The sequence below is a fragment of the Archocentrus centrarchus genome, chromosome 7 (assembly GCF_007364275.1).
Source record: "Archocentrus centrarchus isolate MPI-CPG fArcCen1 chromosome 7, fArcCen1, whole genome shotgun sequence".
In the NCBI taxonomy this organism is placed as follows: Eukaryota; Metazoa; Chordata; class Actinopteri; order Cichliformes; family Cichlidae; genus Archocentrus; species Archocentrus centrarchus.
Genome location: NC_044352.1, coordinates 34,730,902 through 34,752,708, shown reverse-complemented (window position 1 = coordinate 34,752,708; position 21,807 = coordinate 34,730,902). Strand labels below are relative to the sequence as shown.

At 42.9% G+C, this 21,807-nt stretch overlaps 1 protein-coding gene across 2 annotated transcripts in view; it reads right to left on the bottom strand.

Moving 5' to 3' along the window:
• flna (filamin A, alpha (actin binding protein 280)) overlaps nt 1–21,807 on the bottom strand; it is a 55,633-nt gene that overhangs the window by 5,177 nt on the left and 28,649 nt on the right. Inside the window, exons 4-40 of one of the 2 annotated variants that reach the window (XM_030734788.1) lie at nt 18,877–19,024; nt 18,638–18,756; nt 18,484–18,561; nt 18,121–18,283; nt 17,827–18,027; nt 15,898–16,035; nt 14,454–14,580; nt 14,235–14,371; nt 13,936–14,132; nt 13,281–13,394; nt 13,044–13,187; nt 12,825–12,948; nt 11,728–11,888; nt 11,518–11,608; nt 11,007–11,176; nt 10,755–10,872; nt 10,479–10,591; nt 10,145–10,294; nt 9,720–10,038; nt 9,253–9,426; nt 8,971–9,133; nt 8,715–8,875; nt 8,197–8,364; nt 7,970–8,093; nt 7,048–7,204; nt 6,787–6,976; nt 5,006–5,029; nt 4,233–4,480; nt 2,960–3,034; nt 2,149–2,248; nt 1,914–2,054; nt 1,695–1,823; nt 1,400–1,573; nt 903–1,064; nt 610–813; nt 365–517; nt 152–274 (exon numbers count right to left, since the gene is read on the bottom strand). In XM_030734788.1, the coding sequence (XP_030590648.1) occupies nt 152–274; nt 365–517; nt 610–813; nt 903–1,064; nt 1,400–1,573; nt 1,695–1,823; nt 1,914–2,054; nt 2,149–2,248; nt 2,960–3,034; nt 4,233–4,480; nt 5,006–5,029; nt 6,787–6,976; nt 7,048–7,204; nt 7,970–8,093; nt 8,197–8,364; nt 8,715–8,875; nt 8,971–9,133; nt 9,253–9,426; nt 9,720–10,038; nt 10,145–10,294; nt 10,479–10,591; nt 10,755–10,872; nt 11,007–11,176; nt 11,518–11,608; nt 11,728–11,888; nt 12,825–12,948; nt 13,044–13,187; nt 13,281–13,394; nt 13,936–14,132; nt 14,235–14,371; nt 14,454–14,580; nt 15,898–16,035; nt 17,827–18,027; nt 18,121–18,283; nt 18,484–18,561; nt 18,638–18,756; nt 18,877–19,024 (5,482 nt within the window). The remainder of the gene's footprint in view (nt 1–151; nt 275–364; nt 518–609; nt 814–902; nt 1,065–1,399; nt 1,574–1,694; nt 1,824–1,913; nt 2,055–2,148; nt 2,249–2,959; nt 3,035–4,232; nt 4,481–5,005; nt 5,030–6,786; nt 6,977–7,047; nt 7,205–7,969; nt 8,094–8,196; nt 8,365–8,714; nt 8,876–8,970; nt 9,134–9,252; nt 9,427–9,719; nt 10,039–10,144; nt 10,295–10,478; nt 10,592–10,754; nt 10,873–11,006; nt 11,177–11,517; nt 11,609–11,727; nt 11,889–12,824; nt 12,949–13,043; nt 13,188–13,280; nt 13,395–13,935; nt 14,133–14,234; nt 14,372–14,453; nt 14,581–15,897; nt 16,036–17,826; nt 18,028–18,120; nt 18,284–18,483; nt 18,562–18,637; nt 18,757–18,876; nt 19,025–21,807) is intronic. The other variant, XM_030734789.1, reaches the window with a different exon arrangement.

Here is a 21,807-nt window from a genome sequence, read left to right as displayed (position 1 = left end):
ACATACATTTATAGATACATGCATGAAATTTGAAGATGATCTACAACCAGCTGCTTATAAGGGAACAGTTCAATGAGAAGGCTGGTAACCTCCCCCTCTGACCCTTGAGCACAAACTGATGTATTTAAAGATCACTTCCTGCTTCTCTCACCTGGGATCTTGAGGCTGAGGTCACACTGGCTGCCAACATTTGCGACTGATGCTGCTCTCCTCTTTCTGGTGATGCTCTCCTTCATTCTGCCCTCCCCTGTTACTTTCACTGTGAAAGCACTTCCTGTGTATACACACATGAACCAATTCAGTTGAGTTCTGCAGAAACAACATGCCACTTCTCTGTAATCCCCGACTCTTTAACGTTAAGCACCTGGCACATGTTGGTCAGCAAACTTGATGTTGATGATGTAATTTCCTGGTTCAGTGGGGCAGTAGGTGACCTTGCAGGTGCCATCCTCCTGGTCCTCGGTGTTAATGTCCACTTTACTGGGTCCCTCAATGGAAAGGCTCAGGCCACCATAGCCTGTATGGGTAAAAACATGAGAATGATAAATGCCCTATTTGAACATTTTAAAATAAAATATCACAGTATCTATACTTTCATTCAGCATATACCTGCATCACGAGTATCGATGATAAACTCAGCAGGCTCAAAAGTCCTGGCCTCGCTCAGCCCCTGCCCACTCACACGTACACGGCTGGCATCACCAATCTCTGACTGGTTGATCATAACTGCAATTGGGCTACTAGGAATATGACGACCGTTCTTCTTGATGTTAACAAGGTGCTCTCCGATCTCTTTGGGAACAAATGAGATTCCTAGGACAGACATACACAGTCACAGGAGGTGAGGGTTACTGACGCTAATTGTTTAGCAGACTTCTCACTTGTACCAGACGGACACTCACCAACGTGTCCGTTACGTAGCATCTTCAGCAGGCAGGGCTCCTCTCGCCCCGAGGGCGTGGTAAGGGAGGCGGTCAGCTGGCTGAGGTCAAGCTCTCCGATGTCCAGTGGGATATCTGCAGCCGAGCCCACCTTCAGATGGGACATCCTCATGGAATCATCACCTAGGGATCCAGCAGTCATAGGCCAGTTAGGGCACACGCTAATGACAAATGCACCTTTTCTGTCACATCCTTATGAAACTGAATGCACTTTTATCATTTCAGTTTGGTTATCTGCTCAGAATATTTCCAGCTATGCCGTCTTGGAACATCTGCAGATCTATCAGGATGAGATGAAAAATGTGGGGAAAGGAATAACTGGGAATACTGCGTTTAGGCCACCGTCTGCTGTTTAGGATGCATGGACGTACCGGTGCACTGATGCAAAAGTTTTGGCAGCATGATGACCTTCAGCAGTGGCCTTCACATTTACAGTTTATGACTTGGGAGATAATTACCAGTAATCCTAGCAGAGAAGGGGCTGCCTGGGATGTGTTTGTCATTATATTTGACCAGGATGCTGTAGTCTCCTGGCAGTACCGGCAGGTAAGACACAGTGCAGGTTCCATCCTGGTTGTCTACACAGCTGATGTCAGCCTTGGATGGACCCTCAATGGCCAGAGACAAACCACCTACAAAGATGTGATATGAATGTCATGTGTGTTAAGGTTCGAAGAAGCAGGTGAGTCATAGCAACTATCACTGCATTCTACAAGCACATGATATCTATATGGCCATATGCCTGTTATCTACCTTCTCCAGCATCTTTGGTGTTAACAGTAAAGACAGCTGGCTTGTTGACAGTCCCATGGATGAGGCCAGGGCCATAGGCACTAACATTACCACTGTTCATGTAGTCCACGTAGAACTGCAAGGGACTTCCTGTTAATAGACAGAAAAATAGTGATTAGTGAGGCACTTCAAAACATACACTTTAGAGCTCACACATTTCTTCCAAATGTCTGCAGATACCAGGGATGTGAATTCCATCGTATTTGATATCCATCTCGTGCAGACCGGCCTCTGTGGGAGCATACTTGACAGTAACCGTGCCATCTTTGTTGTCTGTGATGTCAGGCTTGGCCACCTTGCCTGATGGCATTCGGACCTCACCTTCAGCAGAGGACAAAAATACAGCAACACAGAAATCATTATGAAACACTGAAAGGCTTCAAACTCACTTGTTTTTATAGAGAAGACTTGTTACCTGTGATCTCTCCCTTCTGGATGGTGAATGGGATAACCAGGTCAAATGGCCTCAAACCTGCCACATCCAGACCATTCATTCCCATTGGTCTGTCTGTTGCCTGAGAGACAGAGAGCACAAGTTAGAGGACAGGCTGTTAAGAGCTTGTGGCAACAGATTCAGCTACAGTGACACCATGTCACAGACAAAATGAACAGTGCGGCCAGAAGAGGAAAACACCAACAATGAACAAAGGATGAGATGATAAGATGGAGATGACAATGGTGATCATGGTCAGGATGATGGCACTGACAAACTGGAAGAAAGCAAAATTGGTGCAAAAACACTGGTAGGCACAGTAGGCCATTTAGGAAAATGTAAAGTAGCTGCCACGCTCACATTTATGACGCAAGACATGAGGTGGGATTTTTTTTTCCCACCCTTTATGCCAGTTCAACATAGAGCACTGTCCAGAAGGGCTACATAATTCCTAAAATATATAATTGGTCCCATACTATGAGGGGAATCATTCTGTGCTGCTGAATAAAGCAGGTTTTGGTTCTGCAGTATCATAAGATTGTGGCTTTTTAAAATTATACAGCTCTACTGAACTGTCCATGTATTTCAGGCATCCTGTTTTTGACATGGAGGGAGAGACATGAGAAAAAGCACCCTCAGTGACGAAACACCTGCAATGAGACAGCAGGCAATGATGCAGTCTGATGAAAGGAGGGCATATGTGATGTAGACAAGAAAGGGACACAACAGGGAGAAGCTGAACAAAAATTGAAGCCGAGAAGGCTGAGAGACTGGAGACTGAGGTTTTAGATACCCAGGGCTGTTGAGTGTAGTACTGGGGCATTTGGCTCTGTTGCATGAGCTGGTCTGATGGAGCTCCTTCCAGTGCCTGAAGGGGATGGGAGATGGCGAGGAGGGTGTAGGTAGGGATGGTGGAGGGAATCAAGAGAGTGAAAAAGATAAGGCATTGGAGCGAATTAAAACAGTAGTCAAAGTGATTCAGAAAATGCCTGGCGTCATCAGGACCAATCAAAGCCTCTGAGGAGAGAAACGGCATGAAGGATCTTTGGTCCATGGCAGTCGTAAATCCTGTAATTGCTGGTAAACCACTTGAAGGCGTTCTTTGAAATGGGACTGCATCCTAAGTCAACATTGGTCTTATTTTAAAACAAGTCATAAGGACATCTCAGTAGTTACTGTAGCTGTGAGCACTTCATTATCAAGCCTGACTTGCGATGCAATGCTTGCCATTGGGGTGGCTGTAGCTCAGTAGGTAGAGCAGGTCACCTACTGATCGGAAGGTCAGCGGTTCGAATCCTGGCTACTCCGGGCTACATGCTAATGTATCCTTGGGCAAGATACTTAACCCCAAGTTGCTCTCCGACCGTTCTGTCGGAGTAAGAATGCGTGTGAATGTTAGTTAATTAAAGCACTTAGCTTCGTAAAAAATGGAAGTGCTTGTATGAATGGGAGTGCATGGGTGAATGCACAGGTTGTATAAGCGCTTTGAGTGCTCATACTGAGTAGAAAAGCGCTATATAAGAACTAGTCCATTTACCATTTCAACAATAACGGTCTATTGATCTGAATGTAAAGTTTGTATTTATGCAGATCACACTCCTTTGTACCATCGTACTTAGACTCCATTGAGAAATGACAACCTTCCTTAGATACAATTAAAAAAAAGTACTTATTAAATTAGTACTCCACCTGCATGTCTAAATATGATCTTTTGGCTAAATAAAAACAAATAAAACCTATACTATACCTAGGATTAGAAATGCAGTGTGCAAAAATCAATGGGTGGTGGTGCTGTGGCTGAAGTTGTTTTTTATACTACACTATGGATGTACTGTTTACAAAAGACAACTGACACTTTTTCAAAATAAAGCAGTAATGCTGTCAAACATACAATACTGTGTTCATGCTGTGAGGGCTCACATTCTAAGACCCCATATCACTATATAGTCTGCCAATACATCTGCCATCACCTGACTGAGGCTTAAAATTCAGGTTTATTCACTGAACTCCTAATGACAATACAATGACAACATGTATGCACACAAGCTTAAATGCACACCACTCACCGTGACTTGGAACGGACTGTTAGGGATGTGCTCCCCTCCAAAGCGGACGCAAATCACATACTCGCCAGGCTGTGGCGCTGTGTAGAAGATGTCGAATGTGCCATCCTCATTTTCAACCACATCCACGTCAAGCTCCGCCCCCTCCGGAGTGCACACACTGCATGTCACCTTGCCTTTTCCAGCAGCCTTAGCATCCACCGTGATGACCGTCTGTTCGCCAATCTGGATAGTTGGACCAACACCAGCACCTTAAGAAAAATAAAAAATTGTGCTTTATGAAAGTTGTTTGTTAAAGAGACAAAAACAATGCTGCTCTCTCTCACACTCACACACACACACACGCGCAGACAACTTTCAGCATGCACATTCCACAACCATAAAGACCAGGTTAAAGTTGAATGAAATCTAGTCATGTTATTTTCATATATTACATGTTACCAATAACTGTTATACAGTTTCCATGTATAACTGAAAGCTAGATTAGCCAAAGTGCCATTCCACCATGCCTTCCTACCTACTCTGTTAGTCCATTAGTTTGTCCAATATGAAATGTAAGGAGGAAATGGAGACACGCAGTTATGAGAGAGGAAGTGGAAAATAAGACGGGAGGGGGGAAAAGAAAAAAAAAATATGATATGGGAAAAGTGAAATGTAGAAGAGAAACAAGCCAAAGGATGGGATGTCCTGTTGAAAGCTGGTGCCACTATCCTCCATGCTGAGAAAAAAAAAAAAACCAAACAAGTAGAGCAGGTCCTCTACATCAGGAGGCTTACCTAAACCGTGACCGCCGATTGAGACTGATAATAGGAACGGTGAGAAGCAGGGGGAGCAAGGAAAAAAAAAGTGACAAATAAAAGACAGTCAGGTGGGGGTGGGGGTGATGGGTGGCAATAACTGTGCTCCAAACAGTTGGATGAAAACAAACTGTGATAGTGGAGTGTGAAGCAGGGAGGGAGAAGGATGAGTGGTGGTACATATACACACTGTGTGTGTGTGTGTGTGTGTGTGTGTGTGTGTGTGTGTGTGTGTGTGTGTGTGTGTGTGTGTGTGTGTGTGTGTTCGCTCGTTCAGCAAGGGCTTGAGTGAGGGTGGGGAGGGGGTGTAACTGAGGAGCACAGCGTGATGAATGCCACATACCAATGCATGGAAATATGAGATATGAGCAGCAGATATGCTGAGAGGAGACATCTTTTCAAAACCGTTTTCTCCTTAAGAACACTGAGAATCATCTCTGCAGAGCAAAATGCATCGTATATTGTGGATGTGATAATTTACATAACAACCAACTGAGGTCATGAATGAAGAGAATTAAAGGGCCGTCTCCCATAACAACTAGAAGACTACATGTAAGTCAATCCTTCCTGCCCATTAGAGGAAAAAAAGTTCAAGACATTTCTGGACTGGCTTCACTTTTCAGACCCATAAGCTATGTGGATGGGAAGTTCTTAATACCAATCTGCTTAAATGTAATATATCCAAGCCCCTTCTGGGATATCTGTCAGCCCTTGCCTCAGGGGTACCCAAATTTCACATTCTCCAATGTTCAAGTTGCAATTCAGTTTAAATACCAAATCCTAAGTTTTCAGTTCCAGGACATGATGAACTCTCCCAACCTACTTATCAGAAACTTCAAGACATTTGAATCCACCATCTTTCAGCTTTTCTGATGATTAAAACATAGTTTAGGATGATGTCCCCTGGCCTGTGCACTCACTATAAATCATTTAGTCATTGGGCAACAACTGAAGGAGGTGACAAGGTAATTTCATGTCCCTAATCCAACCACTTGTACTAGCTGTGGGACATCTACCCATGTTCTAAAGAGAGGCCTCTACTTTTAAATCTGTGCTCATTTCAAGGTTAAACATTGAATGTAATATATAAATCCTGTATGAGCATCTATTGATCCTGCTCACCTTCCCACCAACTTGGATCTGACCAAACAAGTAAAACTATGCATCAGCATGTTAAAATGTGCAACCTGGCAGCTCTGTTATTTTTCATAATGAAGTGAGTTTTTTGTAAATAATTGACTTAGAATTTTCCTTTGCTTTTAGCCTGTAAGCCAAGTTAAATATCTCCAGGCTTCAGGATATGCATATCCTAATAAGTAAACTGTTCCTTTAAAACAATAAAAAATGGCTGGAAATGAGATAAGCCACAAATGATGTGTGGCTTTGAGTGACAACCAGGATTTCTTTGCATTTACCATCATAACTACTGATCTTTGAGCTGTCCTGGTTGCAAGATGACCGCGGTGGGTTTTAATAGCAGCAGAAAGCAATATTTGGAAATGTGGGGACAAACTCCTAATAAGAATCGGATCTGATGTTGAAAATCTAGGTGCATTGTGTATATCAGTAAAATGTATTATGTAGAGTAGTAATTCTTACAGAGATAAGAAATGGATCACCCGTACAATTGATTTTGAGTCAAACAGTAGAAAAGTCCTTAATATGCTACAATTTCAAAATATATAAAAAGGAACAAAAAAAGTATGAGCAAGACTTTGATCATTTCTATGAAAACAGCAGTCTGACTGTCCCCTACGTACCCGTGACAGTGCATTTGCTGGCATCTCCAGTGGGCAGGGCCCTGATTCGGTAGGGTGAATAAGGGATCTCATCTCCTCCGTACTTAATGAGAATGGTGTATCTGCCAGTCATGTCTGGCACATAAGACACCAGGTAGGTCCCATCATGGTTGTCACGGATGTTGGCCTTCTTAGGCTTCCCCTCTGGGTCCTTCAGAGAAAGAGGGAGGTGTTACCCAAAATTCGACATTGCTATTCATTTATTCTGTGCACCACACTCACAGTGATCTGCACGGCCAGCAGTCCCTCGCCTGCATCTTTGGCATCAATGGTGAACTCCACTGGTAGAGAGGCAGGCACCCCAGTGGTGTTGAGGCCAGGTCCGCTTGCACGCACCTTGCTGGCATCATGGGTGGGGAGCACCTTTACCTTGTAGGGACTGACAGAAGGGGAGAGAAGGGCGATTGGCTGTGGCATACTGAAATGAAGAGAGCCTTATTCACAGAAGCAGGTAAGCTAAGGAAAAGGTTTTAAGCCTGGCCAAAGTGACACTGTAACACACCATCACAACACCTAAAAGATGTTGATACCTGCGGCACTGTGCTGTTTGTTTGTTTTTTTATAAACATCTGCATTATATACTAATACACCACGTTTTTCAGCTTTCTGATCCAAAAGAGTCCATTCTTTTTTTTTTTTTTATTACAGTGTTTGTCTCAGGGAAAATTTCTAACTACGCCATCTTTCCATTTGCCCCAGAATCAGTTTAATCCATTAATTTACTGGTTAATTAAAATGACTGTGTGGTTGGCTGACTTCAACCATGCAAACAGATGTCCGTCTATGGAAAAGAATGCCAAGTATGCAGACCAGTCAGACATCTAACAGATTACCATTCAGAACAAAGTACCCGAAGTCTGCAGGAATACTAATATCAATGCAGTCACTACACACAAAATATTCAGCTTTTTTTTTTAAAGTAAAAATACAAAATAATAAAAACTGTTAACTTCTACTCTAAAACAAACAAACAAAAAAGGGTTATCAGTTTTGTTTTTTTAAACTGATGAATTTTACTTTGCTTTCAGTGTGAAATTTGCATTGGTCTTGTTGGTTGAAGGCAAACATTGATCATAAATGATTGGACATCAGGAAATGGTTTAAATCTGTGCTTGTTTAAGTTGTTAAACAGCCTTTGCATTACCTGCGTGGGATCTCCTCATCAGCATACAACACATTAATGGAATAGGGTCCCTCTCGAGTAGGAACATAGTTGACTGTGTGAGTCTGGTCACCATTATCCACCATCTCCACCGGCTCCACCACACCTGAACACACAGAAGAAGAAAGAAGGCAAATACTAAGTTTAAATTCTTGCTAAGAGCTTTTTAATCATATATGGAGACAGAAAAAATTTTGAATGCACATCACCTTTGGGCCCTTGTACTCGGACCTGCAGTGGGGCAACTCCAGCTTTGGAGGCATCCACTGTAAATGCCTGAGGAATGTTGGCTCTGACATTGTTGCCTAGGCCTGGACCTTGGCACTTTACCTTGGTGCTGTCCACTGTGTCACTGACTGGCACAGAGAAAGGACTACCTGCTCAGATAAGACATCAGGCAAATAAGAAAAAAATGAAAAAAGGTCCCTGGTTGAGGAAACAGATTTCAAAACTACAACAAAAGGGGAACTTCAGATGTTCTCCTGTCATGATCTCTAACCGAATCTATTTTATTACTTAATACTACACAGAATACAGTTCCAGTCAAAAGTTTGGACACTCTCACATTCATATGAATATGGAAGTGTGTCCAAACTTTTGACTGGTACTTTTTTTTTTTTTTGATTAAACTTTGAGTTAAAAAGTTAAAAACTTTTGACTGGAACTGTTTATTGAACATCATAATACAAACACCTCCTTTTTCTCCTCAGCAGTTACGGTTCAGTACCTGAGATGGGCTGTCCTCCATAGGTAATGTTGAGGTTGTACGTGCCAGGCTCATATGGGATGTACTCCACACTGCAGCTGCCATCCTTGTTATCGGTGCAGGACATTTTGGCCTCTGATGGACCTTCCATTGCTAGACCAAGGCCACCAGTACCTGCTCCTCTGGAGAAGACAATGGAGATTTGAAATAGAAGCAGGAAATAAACTTGTAAATCTTTTCAATGAGCTTGTCCAAGCACATGTACTGTGTCTCATACCTGGTTTCCACTGTAAACTTGTTGGGCTTGTTGGTGGTGCCACCTTTCAGACCAGGGCCGTGCACACGAACACGAGCTGGGTCGCAGCCTTCAGTAACAGCAACACGGAACGGGCTCTTAGGCACCGGAGAGCTGTCATAGCAAACCTCAACAGTGTGTGGGCCTGAAACACACACACACACACACACACACACACACACACACACACACACTTCCAACTCAAAATGGAGAATAAGAAGAAGAATCTCACATCTACCATACCTCTGTGGCATTTGGACTCACCCTCCTCGTAGGGAGTGTACTCTACATTGTAGGTTCCATCTCCAAGGTCGGTGATCAGGGCATCTGTGCGGCTGCCAGAAGGGTTGCTGATGTGGGTTTTGATGTGGTCACCTCCAGTCTGCGTAAGAGCACGAGCATCCACGGTGAAGTCTGTGGTGGCCTCACGGAAAACTCCTAAAAGCAGGGGACATAGAGCATACAGTCCATTGTTGCATCTCCAAATATAACCATAAGCCCATGTAATATTTTAGAGAAAACCCAAACGATCAGATGATCTGTGAGTAAGCACTCGATGGCAGTGGGGAGGAAGAATTCCCTTTAAACAGGAACAGACTTCAAGCAGAACCATGCTTAATGAGGGGCAGTGAGGGGAAAAGGAGACACAAAAGACAAGCACAGGGAGACAACGAGCAACAAAAAGAACCATAGACAGCCGCCACAGAATTGTGTTAGATCTGTTATCTTACCTTTGCCCTCCACTCCTGGTCCAAACACAAGGACGCCAGTGGCGTCAACTGCAGGCTCTACGTTGAGCCGAGCAGGGAAGTTGGGCACATCCTGGCCACCATAGCGGATGGTAAGAGTGTAAGAGCCAGGGTAGAGAGGGATGTAGGTGATCGTGTAGGTCCCATCTCCATTGTCTTGGATGTGAACCTCGGCCTCAGTGCCACTGTCCGAGATGATCTCAATAGTCAGCTCAGCGGGGCCGGCATTGGTACAGTCCACAATGAACTCCCCGGTCTCTCCAACCTTAGCACGCTCCAAGCCTGGGCCTGAGCAACGTACCTGAGAGGAAAGGCGAGATGGAACAGAGATAAGAGATGATTCCCGCCTTCAGGGGTGTCAAGCAGAAATCATTTTGATTCATTTTACAGAGCTGCAAGACTCCAACCTTGGAAGGATCTGTTGCAGGGTAAGCTGTGGGGGTGAAGGGGGAGCCAGGGATTGGCACTCCATCATAAGTCAGTTCAACCTGGTATGGCCCTGCTTCCCGGGGGATGAACTTCAACTGAGCGGTCTCTGGGCTGAGCCCAGGCTCAACCTGGAGCAAAACATAGGAACGTGATTTTACCAGAGGCACTGTGAGAGTGAGACACATGACACTCAAAAAAAAAGTACTTTTATCTGTGAAAAGAATTAACAGGTCAAAACAGAGATACAAGACTTAAAATGAAAACTTGTTTGTGGTCCAATTGTTTTGTTAATAAGAAAATGTGGTGTCATACCTTGCTGGCCACCGGTTTCCCTCCTGGTCCAGTCACTTTGGCAGCAATCTTGCCCTGACCACCAGCACCCTTTGATTTGACGGTCACTTCCTGGTCTTTGCCAACAGTCATCTCTAAATGAACACAGAGACCAAAGAAAATACACTGACACTTCTGAACAACAGAAACACCACCTGGTTTATCTACTGCTTGTCAAGGAAAATATGATGCTTTATATAGGCTGAGGTTTGATATCAGAAGATGTGGATGTACAAGAGTAATGACAGCGGTACATACTGTCTCCCAGGCCTGTGATGTTGACCTTGCTCAGGTCCATAGTGGGTGCCACGCCAACGCTGAAGGGGCTCTTGGGAATGTGATCTCCACCATATGTCACAGCAACTCCCAGTGGACCCTGTTAGAGGAAAGAGATGTGATCTGCATTATCCTCATGCTAATGCTTCCTTCTCTTATAAGAACCCACATAACACAAAGTAACTACAGCAGCCAAATCCAAGTCTGCATGTGTGAGCACTTCTCCCATCTCACCTGCTGCACAGGTGTGTATTTCACAGTGTGTGTATTGTCGTGGTTGTTGATAATTTCGAAGTCTTTGACAGCCTCTCCTTTGGTTGGGCCGCTGAAGTTGCAGTCCAGGTTTGCCTTTCCCGCTCCTTTAGTGGTCACAGTGAAATGAGTGGGCTTGTTCAGTTCTACCCCTGAGAGAGAGAGAGAGAGAGAGAGAGAGCATTCAGCGGAGTTCATGAGTCTAACAGGAATAAACGTAACCATTCACTACATGTACTGACTGTTTCAACATACAAGCAGTTAAACTAATAATAAAAGTATTATGAAGAGTTATTGCATGTGGTATTAAAGATTTCCTTGTCTGTCTAGAGAAGGTGCTCCAGGATTATCAGTGATGGATAACATTTTGACCTCCTCTGCAAAGAGTTTTCAGTCTAAAGTCAATCACACTGCCAGCCCTGCTGATCAGATGCTGGTCTATAAGAGCTGACCCCTGTTCTTTGGCTTTGTGAGGCAGAATAGCTGTTCTTACCACTGCGAGTGAGTCCTGGTCCCTCTGCCTTGACTTTGCTGGCATCATGAGAAGGATCAACTTTTACCCTGAAGGGTGTCATCGGAATTGCCTAAACCCAAACATGAAAACAAGACAATAAATCCACAGTCCTGTATATCCCATTCTTCCTTCACTGATACTACAAGCACTGTATGATTCAAAAAAAGGGGGGGAAAAAAGAAAAATCACCTGGTCAGCAAACAGCACCATGATGGTGTAGCTGCCTGCTCCAGGAGGAGTATATTTGACGGTGAATGTGTCGTTGTCATTCCTAATAATGTCAAAGTCGATGTCAGCCTCTGCAGGTCCCACCACTCCAGGGGCACACTTGATGCCTATGCTGATATCACCTGATGACACAGAACAAAGGTCATGTTAGCATGTTATCTTTGCAGGTGATTTTCTTTAAAAGGAATATTTATTTTGCGTGATCATGTATTATTTGCACTGTCGCTGGGTGACTCTGAAAATGCCTGAGAAAAACTGCACTTAAATTCACTTCAGTGTCAAAGTTATAAAGAAAATTCTTTAAGCTGTTCAGCTTCTGTTTCGGAATAACCCGGAGAAAAATGAGATCCCTTTCAAACTATAGTGCGCACTGTAAGGTTGGTCTACCTAAGAGTCCTGGTGCACTGCTCTAGCAACCAATAACTGGTGCTTTGACCTGCTGGTGTCATTTTCAATAACCCTTCTGAGTTGTGCTCATGTGCCGACTCAACTTGGTTGCTGCAATAGCTAAGAGGAGCTTCCATGTTGTGGAGGGGCAAGTAAATGGACTGGTTCTTATACGGCGCTTAAGTACTTTATACAGCATCTCACATTTACACACATTCACACTCCGATAAACGCACAGGGAGTACAGCATCAAGTCAATTAAAATTCTGGGGTATTAATCAGGTCAGCCAAGTAGCAGAGGGGGTTGTTAATCAGTTTCAGCTGCTTTGCTGTTAATGAAATTAACAACCAGGTGCACTACAGGGGCAAAAAAAAAAAAAAAAAAAAAAAAAAAAGCTTCTGGAAACAATGAAGCAGTCCAGAACACCTGTACAGAAAGATGCTAAAAAAACAAACAAAAAAAAAAATGTTGTGCCAATCTTTGTAACGACCCCTTTTTACACAGAGCATTTTAAAAATCATTCTTTGTGTATAAATATTGATACAGCTTTACAATTCCATGTAGGGCTCTTGTCAAAGCTTCCAATATGCCAAACCTCATTTGTGCAGTGATAAAAATCTGTGGTGTCATTTACTGTGTGTGAGGTTGCAACAGTTATGGGTGGCTTTACCTTGACCAGCCTCTGAGCAGTCGACAGTGAAGTATGTTGGTTCAAAGGCCTTGAGGCCTGTCTTTGCCACTCCAGGTCCAGAGACCTTCACCTTGTTTGGATGACAGCCTGCACCAACATTCATCTGTGGGTACAAATACAAGAGCTCAAGAGAATAGTCTGTGATAAGAAAAGGTAAATCCTGCATGAGTGAGTGTTGTTTACACTCAAAACACTCACCCTGAATGGACTCTCAGGGATGTTGACTTCTCCCCAGGAGACCATCACAGTGTGCTTCACAGGCTTACGTGGGGTGTAGGTGCAGGTGTATGTGCCGTTGCCATTGTCCTTAACCTGGACATCCACAGAATTGCCTTCACCATCCTGTGCAGAAACAGAAGGGATTAGTCCCATCAGATCTAATACACATGGAACATATTTAAACACATTTCTGGTCATAATCAAAGCCATACATACCTGAGCCACAATCTTCAGAGGAGCTTTTCCTCCTTGCTTGGCATCGACTGTGAATTCTGTGGGCTTTCCAACAGCCAGACCGCTGCTCTGAAGGCCTGGACCATACGCTTTAACCTAGAGGAAACAATTATGAACATTTAATTAAAAAAAAAAAAAAAGCTGTACAAGTAAAAGATCTGCTGTATATCTATCCACTAGAGCAAAAGAATTCTTCAAACTGATCTTTCAGATCCAGGATCAAAGGGAAGGACTGAGGTGTCTTTCAAAGTAGCTCGTGTCCCCTTTAAAACAATTTGACAAACAATAAGTAGAAGGGGTGGCTGTAGCTCAGGAGATTGCTCCAGTCTGCATGCCAAAGTGTCCTTGGGCAAGATACTGAACCCCAAAGTTGCTCTCCGACACAGCCGTCAGAGTATGAATGTTAGATAGAAAGCACTTAGCTGTACAAGTGCTCAAAGCAGAGTAGAAAAGCACTATACAAGAACCAGTCCATTTACCAAGGGAATCAGTTAAGCCATCAGCTGATGTTGGCTGGCAGTGAGATCAGCCGATATGCCACACCTGCAGCTGGCCTCGACTTTGTGGCATGTCTGAACAATTGCTTTATCTCTGTTCTGCAGCTGTGTACGTGCACATAATCTGGGTGTGTGCGTACCTTGTCTGGGTAGAAGTCTTTGCCCGGTGGGTTGACAATCTCAGCCATAAACGGAGAGTGCTGGATGTCCTCATTGTTGCAGAGCACGTGGACAGCATACTCGCCAGGTTCTGTGGGCCAGTAGCGCACGTCACAGGATCCATCGCCCTTGTCGTCACATTCAATCTTGGCCTGAGATGGACCTTCCACAGAGAAACCTGAACAAAGAAACAAAGCAATTTCAGAAGAGAAACTAAGGCTAATCAGCACGTTTCAGGATTCTTTTTCCCCCCTTGCTGTAATCAGTTTGGCTTACTTACCCAGTGTACCGACATTGTCTCCAACAGCCTCCACCACAAAGTCAGCAGATTTACCAACAACGCCTCCCTCCAGCCCAGGACCCCAGGCCCTCACCTTCTGCTGGCCAGCCTCAGTGCCAATCTTAACCTCCATGGGACTAAACAGAGCAAAGACTGATCAGTTGCAATGACAAGTCAGAGTACACCAGCTATTGTATTTGTTTGCGTGTCTATGTGCACCTGCGGGGGATGTGCTGTCCTCCCCAAGTGATGGTGATTGAATATGTTCCAGGTGTGGTGGGGTAATACTCAAATGCATATACACCATCTCCAAGATCTTTCCTTTTGCATGGCTCCTCAAGACCCTCTGTGAACACAGCACAACGCCTCTGCATTACTCCTTTTATCCTTTTGTCTTACCCAATCATTTTAGGAGCAAAGAAAAACAAATAATTTGTTTGTGGTTTGAAAAAAGTACATTTTAATTATTTAGCTCCAATTTACAGCAAGAGTTGCATTAAGATGCTCAATTACTATACGATAAATGACTGGGGGTGCATTAATAATTCAACCAACTCAATTATGCATTAATGATTCTTTGGCCACATTCCTAAAACACAACATAAAAAGCCATAGCTCAGACTGGAAATCCCTTTAAAGCAATATATTGATTTTTAGTTACATTTAAAACAAAGCAAACTTGAGCCAACTCTAGGGCTCATGTGACCGATTCTCTCGCTTTACATGGTAAACTTTAAAACCCTTTGTTTATGGACAGGAAGTAGACTGCAGAAAACCTAAAGGCTCGGCAGCAGTCTGAGTAGGATGGCGTTTGTGCAGCTGACTCACTGCGGTATGATAATAGAACATTTCTCAATTCAAAGCATAGACTATATGAAAGAAATTGATCCTGAAGTCAGTCCTACAACTGCTTCCTTTTAATGGTCAGCATGAAGCTGACTCCTCGTGTAATTATATGGTATAGAAGTCAGTCATGATTCTCACTTAACTGATCACTGCCAACATTTTATTAATAAGCTTTGTGGACTCACTTCAGAAAAACAGGCCACAAGTTTTTCAATGCTACTATTTTCATTTAGTAAATTATGCCCATTTAGATTTGATGATGAACAGATAAAGCAGTGTATGCCGGTCAGTCTCATTACACAAAACCCATTTTTTTATGAGAAAGGCTGATTATTGTGGAATGGACACTCCAAATGATGAATAACACTCAAAACTTTTCTTGTTGGGGAAACTGACCCAGACCTTTTACTCCATTGTCCAACTGCCAATCAACCCGCGGTTAAAAGACCAACAAAGACATGGAAAAGAATAGGGGGAAGGATGCAAAGGTCAGTAGCTGCCCATTCATTGAAAACAGCTGACTGTGGACCATGGTTACATGTTTGTCTTTAGCTAGATGCTCTGTGTTCACCGACTAGTAGCTAACTTTGTCTGCAGTTTGGTGCTGCAGTTGTTTAAAGGGATGATGAGAGCCATGAAAAGAATGAAACTGAACTGAAAGATGCTAAAAAAGCACTTTGGAAGGGTTGAATTAGGTAATGATTCTCTGTGGCTTTGTAAATAAAAGCAAGCTTGTGCCATGTTCCAACACGTTCATCAGCTTGTGCTTCAAAAGGGATCCCCACAGTAAACGTCTGAACTTTGTATTGGAACTCACTGGGGCCTTTGATGGTGACTTTGAGCTCCCCAGTGCCAGCTCCTTTTGTGTAAACCTTGAAGTCTGCAGTCTCCTTTACCCGGAGGCCCTTTGGCTGCAGACCACGACCCTTTGCTCTACAGAGGCTGGGGTTACAGGCTGTGGAAAGGCACACACAATAAAAAGAGTGAGAGAAGTGGACACAGCTCGGAGTACTGTGACACCAACATTATGAGCACATACACATTCAGTAGAGATTTCAGGAATGAGGTGTGAGGTGAATGATGTTAAACTGACACCATTTAAATCCATCATGCTCAAGATCCGCTGGAAAGCTTTCTGTGTTTTAAAATGCCAATTCCCCTCTCTCTCCTACCCTGCATCCCCCTCCTGTGCCTCTTCTCCTATCTTATCCTGCAGAGTGAATTCATAGACCACAAGGCAGGAAGTAAGCCATTATCCTCTCCTAGGAAGTAGGGTATCCTTCATATATCTTGATTAAAAGTGTATAAAAAGAAGAGTTGCTGAGTCACAGCTAGATGAAGAGCCGGAAGCACAGGAAGCCTCTGCTGAAAGGGCCACAAGATAGATTCCATGGGCTGGCTACATTTTATTGTATTCAGATTTGTTGTGATGATCACGCTGGTATACTTACATAACTAATGATAAACCCTTAAACATATAGAAATATGAGATTAATATGGCAGAAATTTGAATAAACCCACCTACCCATCGACTCAGCTTAATGTTATAGGCTACTACTCATAACCAATGGCTTTATTAGCAGTTAATGACTCACTTATAGCCCACTCTAAAAGCAATTTCTATTTAACAGTAGAGCCATTCAACAAGCTTTTGGTTTGCTGATGGGGAGACTCTAGAAATACTTTACAGGCACTAGTTTAACAACAGTCTCCATACGCTCACTTTAAAGATGGAAATTACCAGTTAGTAAGGGGATAAACTGTACTTAAAAGATGGCAACCCCCAAATATTTTCTTGTTCATTTATGATCTATTCAGGTTTTCTAATTTTTAATTTATAATAAATGTAAATTTATATCTAACTTCTAATTTATTTCTAATTTATTTAGCATTAATGTTTGTTTTAAAGCCCATTATATAAGCTGCCCTATTTTCTGTATTTTAATACAAGAGTTCTGCATGGACATACTCAACATAGAGATCTAACTAGCCCTCAAAAAGGCAAAGCTGGTCACTATTGTATTAGATGGTCATTTTAATTCCAAGTCTCTGTGTACACTTAAGGAAACAAATGAGCTGAGAAAACAATGAAGAACTGGTTTCCTGATCAAACACAAACTACAGCTTAATGGTGTTTTTCTAAATGTAAGAATGTGTTTGTGACTTTGTGAAGCATTTCCTCATGAAAATGTTGGAAACTCCTAATAAGGACATTCACATTACTGTGGATGCTTGAGTCATGTTAAATTTAGAGAGCTTTACAGGCAGCTGACACACACTGCACATACAGCAAGTTTACAGAGGGAAAAGTACTCACAATTAAACACATGCAATTCACACAAACTAAAGGGCAAATATGTACAGTGCCTGGAGGCAAGGTTCACCCACTCATGCATGCAATCATACACACACAGTGGGTACCCAAGAGAGATCCAAGGAAGGAAGAGGGCGTTCCAGAGAGAGGACAGATACCAGCAGGCCTCCATCAAAAAGAAGGGGAGAAGAGAGGAGAGGAGGAGACATCCAGCAAAGGAAAACACAGCACAGTATTAGACAAGAGAAGGGGAAAAACAGCAGAGAGAGCTAAGATTTTATATTTTAAAATGCTGGCCATGGTAGAAATGTTCAGTTGATATATAAGGCAAAAAAAATAAATAAAATAAAATAAAAATAAAGAAAGCTCAATGTTCCATTGACATCCTTCACAGATCAGTGATGCTGTAACAGGAATTCATCTGTAACTCACCTTCTCCCACACTGACTGTGAAGGGACTCTTGCTGATCTGACCACCAGCAAAGGTGACATAAATGGTGTGCTGGCCCTCCTGGGTGGGTTTGTAGGTGCAGCGGTAGCTGCTGTTACCCTTGTCCTCAATGCTGCAAGTCACCGTATTCTTCTTACCTGCGGGGTCCATGATCACCACCTCCACCTCACCAACACCAGCACCTTAGAAAAACAGGAGGGTGAGGAAAAACGGTCTATTTCTGGCCTGATCTGAAAGCTAGAAGAACAAACCTTCCTCATGTCCTGACAGATTACCTGCTGTGTACACATCAAAGTAGGTGGACTTGTTGGCAATGTTTCCTGAGGGCTCGAGGCCTGGTCCCTGTGCTGTGGCCTTGCTGGAGTCTCCCTGAGCCATACCGACCTCCACCTCAAAGGGGCTCTTAGAGATGTGCTGCCCTGCAAACAACACAGTCACCTACAAAGCAGAAACAAGAATGTGAAAATGCTACTGTGAAAACCTTGCAGTAGCTGTTAGAACAAACAAAAAAAAAAAAATGCAACAGCTTTATTTTTTCTACCTTAAAAAGTACTCAAATGCAAATTTCTCAGAACTGTACATCCCAAATTGTCCCTTAAAGAGACAGATTAGTAGCATTCAACAAGTCTGTAGCTCACCTTGTGCATGCCTGTCACTTTGGGGGTGTAGACGACAGAATAGGTACGGTTCTTGTCATTGTTGGCTGTCACTTTTGCCTGGAAGGGGAAACAAGCAAAAATTACAAAACCGTGAAAGGAAAAACAGAGTAATGCACAAAGATGGAACACAGACCTCCTCTCTGTGTCCTGCAGGGTCCTCCACATAAACCAGAACCTCTCCCATTCCTGCGCTGATGGTTTCCACGGTGAACACAGCCTTTTTCATCACTACATTACCAACAGGCTCGACGCCTTCAAAAAAACCCCCCAAAAAACGAGACGGCGCATTAAAGAGCATTCATCGCAGTATATGGCTCACAGTTTTTGGGTCCATAAAAACAAAACTGATGGTGTTTGTGTGTGTGAGTGTACCAGGGCCGTAGGCACGGGCCTTCTTGGGGTTGAGTTTGGGTCGCAGAGGCGCTCCAGGCTTCAGCTTGGCCTTGGGGAACTGGGACAGGTAGGTCATGACCGAGTGCTCGTCCACATTGGGGTCAACGATCTCTTCAGGTGTTATCACCTAGGAGACAAGGAGGAACATTTTTTGACAAATGAAACAAATGAAAAATGAAAGGTCAGATTCCCCCCCCCTCCCTGTTAGCATGCTGCAGCTGTGCAGCCTGAAGCAGGGCTTGATTAGTTGCCATGGAGACTATTACCCACAAACAAACTGAATGATGTTTTGATTTTGTGATTAAAACCACATACGAGCCTCTGTTCAGAAAGTACCTGAGACAGTCGCACGCAAACCAGCAGCCAGACACTCATACAGACAAACCACAGAGTCGGCAGGGGAAGGGACACAGACAGTTTCTTAGCAGAAGAACAGCTGAAGGCGGAAACACAGCGACCACAGAGCCAACTGTCAGCACGCTACACTGTGCCAACCATGCCAACACAATACCAACAGACACTCAGCCGAACTATGAATTCACTTTCAGACCCCCCCTCCGGTAATTGTTGAAACTTAAAGGGGATCAAATGCTGGATTTAAGAATGCCCGCATGGTGTCTCCAGAAAAATACTGTCACCATTCCTGGAAGATCTCTGCGTGTCTGATGTAATTTCAAATTTGTGTGTAGACTAAGCCTGTTTGAATTGTGTTTTTATATTTAATCTTTACTCTCAAGCCCTTAAACACCAGAGTCTGCAGCTAAAAGAATAAAAATGGCAGGTGATGTGAGTTTCAGTTTAAAAATCAGCTGGAAGCACCATGTTTTTCTTTTACATAAAGCGTGTTTAAAGTGTGATATAGATTCTCTGCTGGGAAAATATGTTTTATATACACAAGCTGTTAAGCCCTACCTTACTAAAACCACTAAATGAAGTGCAAACTGTGCGTCACATTGTCACAGGGATGTCTGCAATAATTTGGTGAATCAGAAAAGTATAAGCTGTAATCTAATCTGTTAGAGGACAGACACCAAGAACACCTGTTCAATCAACCAAATAAATCACTTTGAGCTGCTGAAAATCTGAAGATGTTTCCATGTCCTTTATTAGGCTGTGGGAAGGGAAACTTTAATCTTTAAATAGATCCAGTTTAACGTTATGTTCAGCCATAAATTAACCTGAATTAAAATGTTCATTTTACAGCTTTGTGTGCTAAATCACCAGATTAATCACAATGCATGACCTTTTTGCAACAGTGTTGCATTTTGTTGTTACGTGTTTTATATTCTTTAGAGATTTTTCATCCTTTTATCATCTGATGTCTCTGGAGAAGGTGGCACTCACAGGGATGGTGCACTCACTTTCTGTGGCAGTTTTAGGATCAGTGCCCTTTTAGATTGGTCAGATTGCTGCCTTGCTGCCACTTTGTGAATGCTCAGGGGAAACCCTGGGCTAACCTAGCAAGCTGATAACCTTATCCTGAATGCCAGTGTCAGGGTAAGTGAATCCAGATAATGGCAACATAGCCTGGGTATGTTTAACTTTAAGATTCTCTACATAATATCCTACTGAACATAAACTAGACTACACTCGTATAACAAGGCTGTTAGATGGGACATTTTGCTGCTATTGTTCCCTTACATAACACATAGTACATATAATGACTGAAGGCTTAGGACTAATAGTTGGACATAATAATAATAATAATAATAATAATAATAATAATAATAATAAAAAGACATCTAAGGACATAACTTGGGACATTTTCTAAGCAGGTCACTCAAATATGAATATATCAGATAATCACTACTTGCATCCCTGCTCTAAGTTTTAAAGAACAATCTGCTGTTGAAAGATCTCGTGATGGTGACCAAATGGAAAAACCACCTCAGTTTAGCTGCAGATAAAAATAATGCTCAGTTTCCTCCTGTTTGGTGTCAGAGTGAGTGAAGGCATTAGCAGGTGTGGATAATTGTGGAGTCTAATCAGAGTTTCCAGATTGCTCTGTTCGTGCACTATATGATCATAGCATGACTGTGTACACGTTTCCTTGCCTTATGGCAAAACGTGAAATAGTTTTTTTTTTTAAAAAGTAGCCCATTTGTTTGTGTCCATGAACACAAATTGTCCATTGTTTTCATTTACAGTCAGTCTGAAAGAATGACACCATGCACGATGAATTTAATAGTGGAAATTCCCCTTGCTTCTATTTTGAAAGTTCAGTTGCTGGTAACCAGCACGACAACCAACACACTCTGTTGGATTGGTGGCCCTCAGTATCATTCAGCAGCTTCTCTAATGCTTTCATCCTGTGGTGGAGGCACAAATCTGCAACAATCCTGCAATGACCCAACGCAGAGACCAACCAACCGGCCCTCAGAGAAAGTCTCCAACACTGACGAAGAGTAGAGCTGAGCAACATGGCCTCAAATCAAAAAACAACAAACATTTTACCTTGATTTCAACTGTTGATTTTAAAGAGAAATGAACACTTTTTGTTTGACACAAGCTGCTTGAGCTGCACAGTTAGGGCTCCGACTTTTCCTGTTTCCATGTCGTATGTTTTAAAAGGGGGCCGAACATAATGATGGAAGTATTAACAGAACTGAAAACGGAAATCGGCAAGATTACGTTCATTAGATGTTCTAATGTTGGTTTTGATTCATTTTCGATTAACTGCACAGCCCTAGTTACAAGTGCAATAATACATAATTTCTTTTACATTCACAGACTTGCACTGTGAATTCTTTCCCTGTGGTGAGACTGTCAACACTAAGTCCCATTAAAATATCCTGAGGCAGTAAACCTGCAAATTCTGCTAATGCAAACTTTCTCACAGTGCACAAAAATTTAGGTCAAATTAACACAACCAACACTTCCCATCACCTGAATCACCAGATACGGCATCTT